This window comes from Vombatus ursinus, unplaced genomic scaffold (genome assembly GCF_900497805.2).
Source record: "Vombatus ursinus unplaced genomic scaffold, bare-nosed wombat genome assembly UNPS02011700.1, whole genome shotgun sequence".
In the NCBI taxonomy this organism is placed as follows: domain Eukaryota; kingdom Metazoa; phylum Chordata; class Mammalia; order Diprotodontia; family Vombatidae; genus Vombatus; species Vombatus ursinus.
The window spans coordinates 3,217,290-3,222,427 of NW_020951478.1; the positions used below are offsets into that span (position 1 = coordinate 3,217,290).

The 5,138-nt window shown below is 41.5% G+C and overlaps 1 protein-coding gene across 1 annotated transcript in view; it reads right to left on the reverse strand.

Moving 5' to 3' along the window:
• Positions 1 to 1,012: 1,012 nt before the first annotated feature.
• The window catches only part of STOML3 (stomatin like 3), a 26,635-nt gene continuing 22,509 nt past the window's right edge, over positions 1,013 to 5,138 (reverse strand). Inside the window, exons 6-7 of the mRNA XM_027856925.1 lie at positions 3,847 to 3,981; positions 1,013 to 1,650 (exon numbers count right to left, since the gene is read on the reverse strand). Of these exons, the coding sequence (XP_027712726.1) occupies positions 1,426 to 1,650; positions 3,847 to 3,981 (360 nt within the window). The 3' untranslated portion in view covers positions 1,013 to 1,425. The remainder of the gene's footprint in view (positions 1,651 to 3,846; positions 3,982 to 5,138) is intronic.

The window sequence follows — 5,138 nt, forward strand, 5'->3', positions numbered from 1 at the left end:
GGTACTTGGGATGGGAAGCAGCTGATGGAAAAGAAACAGACTCCTGAGTTCATGCAAATGGGGCTGACAACAGCAGTCTTCTAAGGGTTGGTAAGTTGGTAGTACAGTACAATACGGTATCTAGCTCATTTTCATTGCTGACTCTGGGTTCTGGATAGGAAAGAAGAGGAAACCTGTGGGCAGAAAACAGTGAAGAAACAGCCACTAGCAGTCAAGCAGAAACTTCAATTGTCTGAAGTATTTCCAATGTGATACACCTCCAGGACCAGAGCTAAGTAACTGTTTTTGAACCTGGCACAAGAGGGAGAAAGAACAGGAAAGAAGTGAGCCTCAAAGATGAATCCTCTAGATGACAGATACGTAGTGTTCAGAACCATCTGGTCATTCTGTTTTAGCTACCTAATCTTTCTAAGTTATATTATGTTTAAGCTAGTGATGAAATGCAAGTGCTGTCTGCAAATGTTTCAAGTTGAGTGCCTTGGGACAAATCCCCAGTCAGCTACCCTAGTTAGAACTTTGTCTAGGGCATCTGGACCAAGGGTGCAGACCTCCAAGGGAAATTGGGACAATGACCTTCCCCAAGAGGAGTATCAGAAAAATGGGGATCCTTCCCATGACTCCACAACCACAAACCAGGGTCTAAGATTACCAGAGAACATTGTCTGGAGCATGATAGGTGCTCGGTATGGCAGTTCATTCCCTGACAGGTGAGATTCGGGAGTAGGAAAGAGCATATGGACATTGTTCCAGACCTGAGGAGGGAATTGGAGAGTCTTTAAGTGGTTTCATTTTTGTCATTGTATTCCCAGCCCCTAGCAAAGGGCCTGGAAATAGTATGTGCTTAATAAATATTTGTTGATTGATTGATTGACTGAGGAGGCAATCTCTGTGGATACAACTTCTCTTTCATTTGCCCACCCCCCCAATCTCAGTGGTCACACAAGGGCAAAAAAGAGAACCATTTGGCGGAAATAACTTAATGTTTATTATTATAATTATTATTCAAGGACGCTTAACATACAACTAATTTGGACTTATAATGATCGGGTATCTGATCAGGTACATCATTTTATAGATTACCTAAACTATCTACTGTACTTGAAGGGAACAAAAGTATTAATGACAAAAGTGAGCCTAAGCTATTCTGAAAAGGCTCCTGGTGTTCATGGAAAACCCAAGTACCACACAGGAATGAAAAGACTACATGTTCCTCATCATTTTTGCTACTCTCCACCCACCCCCCAACCGCCACTTTAAAAGCACTTTACAGTCTACGTAACGTTCCCTTGTCATATCTATAACAGCTGCAGAGTTACTTGTTACTTAATTTGAGTTTTAATGGATCCTGACTGTTCAATTGCCTGTTTCTCCACTAGAACAGATAGGACCTCTCTGAGCAATGGGGCCAGGCCAGGGGACTGACTGTCAATATCTCTCTATTTTTTTCTTATGGTCATTATGGCTGATGTTCCCTATGCCTTCTAGTATGTTCATGGGCAGAGGGAAGACAATGGTGGAATTCTTCTCTGTGGCCACAGTAGCCAAAGTTTGCAGATAGCGCAGCTGAAGAGCAACTGGGGATTCAGACAGTACCAGGGAGGCCGACTTCAGTGATTTAGAAGCATTCATCTCTCCTTCCGCTGCCAGGACCTAGAGGAACAAAGGCACAAAAAAGCCAACATTCACCACTGTGTCTCTGGATTTTATTCAGAAGTTTCCACCAGCCCATTCCTGGGCTACTCTGGAATCATCACTCTTTCATCTTTGGTTTTATTTTACAAAGAGATGATTGGAACGCAGAGGCTTCAACTTGTTCCTTTGATCACTTACTCTAGGGAATGTTTTCTTCATGTCATTGCTGACATCGCATCTCACAATATGAGATCTAATTCAAATTCTGTTAACTTTCAATCATGAAGATCAATGGGCACTTCTGATTCCTGGAGGGTAGTATCTTTGTCCTGAAAAGGTAGGAGGAGGGGAGGTACAGATGGACCTCAAGAGGGCCCCTGGGTTGTGGTGGGTGAATCTGCGGTAATTATGACCAGAGGATTCTATAAACCTTAGGTCTATGGCCAGCAGGTCCTATGGTAGGGAAGAGTCCTGAACTGTGATGATGTGTATTAGATGGGCTGGTGCAGGGATGGGGGCTAAGAGAGACCCTGAGTCATAGCCCATGACTCCTGTGGGGTTTGCAATGAGGAAAGCGCTAGTAAGGGTAAAGAGTAGGTCCTAGGAGACATGGACTTGTATTTTGGTTGGTGAGATCAAGTTAGGAGTCTAAGGGACCCTCAGTCATCGTCCATGAATCCTTTGGTAGAATTTTAAGTTTCTTCGCAGGGGAAATGGTTTTTCATTTTATCTTCGTATTCAGTGCCAAGTACAGTGTCTTGAATAGAGTAGGCGTTGAAAAGAGAATTAATGGTTGAACTGGATTATATGTTACCAGTGAATGAAAATATCTCAGTGAGCTTGAGTAGTACTTGGTATGTCAGGGTCTTTTATGCCTTGACTTCCTTGACTTCCTCCACACCTATTATCTTTTTTATCTTATTTATTTTATTTGTTTATTTTGTTTGTTATTATGTTGTATTGGTTTATGTTATTTATTTATTTGCAGGTAATGGTTCTCTAGATAGAGGAGGAGAAGGGATATAGTCGGAAACAATGTTGATGTAAAAACAAATATATAAACAAAAATTTTAAAAAATGAATGAGAATTATTCAGGAACTGGATCACTCTTTTCAACAAGTGCTTGTCATTGCTACTGCACTAAAGTATTTTCCTACCTGTGATGTCCAAACTCAATGCTGTGGAACAGCTGGGGCTCAGCTAATAGTTAATCACACACCAGATACGTGGTAAAGAAAGATTTATTTCACAATAAAAGCATGCAAAGAGCTATAGGACGCGTTTCTAGTCTCTGTTAGTTCCTGGGAATACAGGAACACACCCATACAAAAATAAAAGGTTTGTTCTGGGGCTAGGATAATGGTAGAATTGAAGGGACTTGAGTTCACTCCCCATTTTCCAACCACATCAGCCTAGACTACACTGAGCAAAGAAGTTATGGAGCAGATATGGGGCAGATTGATTTAATTTTGCCCTCAGGTGGATTGATCTGGAAGCCAGCAGAGGGTCTTTTGAGCAAGGAGGACATAGAGTCAGTTCTAAGACCCTAGAAATGAGGTCTTAAGACTCTAGAGAACATCTTTGCTCATTGCTTTTAACCTTCTCACCTCCTGGCTTTTACTTGCTTTTATCTTTCTCTGAAAGGCTTTTTAACTGCCTTGGGAACTGCCTAGGGGTGGTATAAGAATATGCTTTTATTAAATGCACCGTTTATTTCAGCCTCTGAGTGTCCAACTGTACCAGAGATGCAGAATTACTCCTTGGACAAAAGTAAAATACTGAATATACACAAGAAACTACTTGGGACCAGAGCTCTGCTCAGATATTAGTATTAGTGTGTATTTTATCTCTTCTTATGCTATTTGTGTAACACTCCTTTAAGTAGTAACAGCCCTCATTTCCCCCAGGTCCAGAGGCAAATTCTTATTAAGAACTTTATTATTAAGAATAACAAAAATAGCTAACAGTTACGTAGCACTTTAAGGTTTGCAAATCAATTTCCATCTTATCTCATTTGATCCTCACAATAACCCTGGGAGGTCGGTGCTATTACTATCACCATTTCAGATAATAAAACTGAAAGGGAGTTGAGTGGCTTGCCTAGGATCACACAGCTAAGTAGCAGGATTATTTCTCATCAGACCATCAATTAGTCTCATTTTCCTCATAATCTTCAGATTGAAGATTGGCTCCTAAAAATGAATGGCCCTTACCTTGGCTCTGGCCTCCCGGGTGGCCTCAGCTTCTGCCGCCATCGACCTTTGCAACTGCAAGGGAATCCGGACATCTTTGATTTCTACTCGGGCCACCTGGATGCCCCACAGCTCAGTAGCATCATCCAGTATTGTCTGTTTCAGAAACAAGAGAAAGAACAATACCGACCAGAAGACAGGTCACTAACTGGGTGTATTTTTCCCATGCTCTATATTTTACAAGATTCATTCTCCTCCTTCTTTTCCTCCTTTATTATTTATTCCCCTTCTTTAGGCTTTAGCAGCTCCATGACTACTTTACAGGATTCAGTTTGGTTTATGAGGAAGGGGCTGATTCATGTCAGGATTAATCTAATCTAAATTGCTCCTGCAGGATAGTGCTCAACATCCAAGGTGTGAATAGTTATCACAAAAGCAGGCCAGCAAGATCAGGCCCCAAGGCAAGTGTTTTAAGGAGTGAAAGCTCTCTGCTTCCTGTGATGTCCTCCCCTAACCAGGGGTGGGGAACCTGCGGCCTTGAGGCCACACGTGGCCTTCTAGGTCCTCAAGTGCGACCTTTTGATTGAGTCCAAGTTTCACTGTACAAATCCTTTTATTAAGGAGATTTTTTCTGTGAAGTTTGGATTCAGTCAAAGGGCCGTACTTAAGGACCTAGAAGTCCACGTGTGGCCTTGAGGCCCCAAGTTCTCCACTTCTGCAACCCATCCCAACTTTCCTAACCCCTTCCTGAGCACACAGCTCAGGGCATTTCACAAGCCACCGAGTAAACTTCTGTAATTTTTCAGCCTAAAATAACTCAATTTTTAAAGTTCTTCAGTAAAATAATAACTAATGTTTATATAATGCTTTAAATTTTGCAAATCACTTTAAAGACAGAGAGTTTCCCAAAAGCCTTGAGCTCTTATTATCCCCATTTTACAAAAGATGAAGCTAAGGCCTCAGCCTTAACCCGAAGTTAGGTGACTTACCCGAGGTCACCCAATAAGGAAACGTCTGAGGCAGGATTGAAACTCAGATCTTTGTGACTCTGAGTCTGAAACTCTATCCACTATGCCTTCTCACTGCCTTTTGGGCAGTCCTTAATTTATAATGTTAAATGAAACTAATAAGACACTAAGACCAAAAAATCACTGGAGCCCTCCATGTTCCCCGTCCTCCCCAATACACTTTACGATTGGGAAAGAATGAAGCCTATATCCTTGAAAGCCATTGATCTTCTATATGAATAGATAGGTAGATAGATAGATAGATAGATAGATAGATAGATAGATAGATAGATAGATAGATAGATA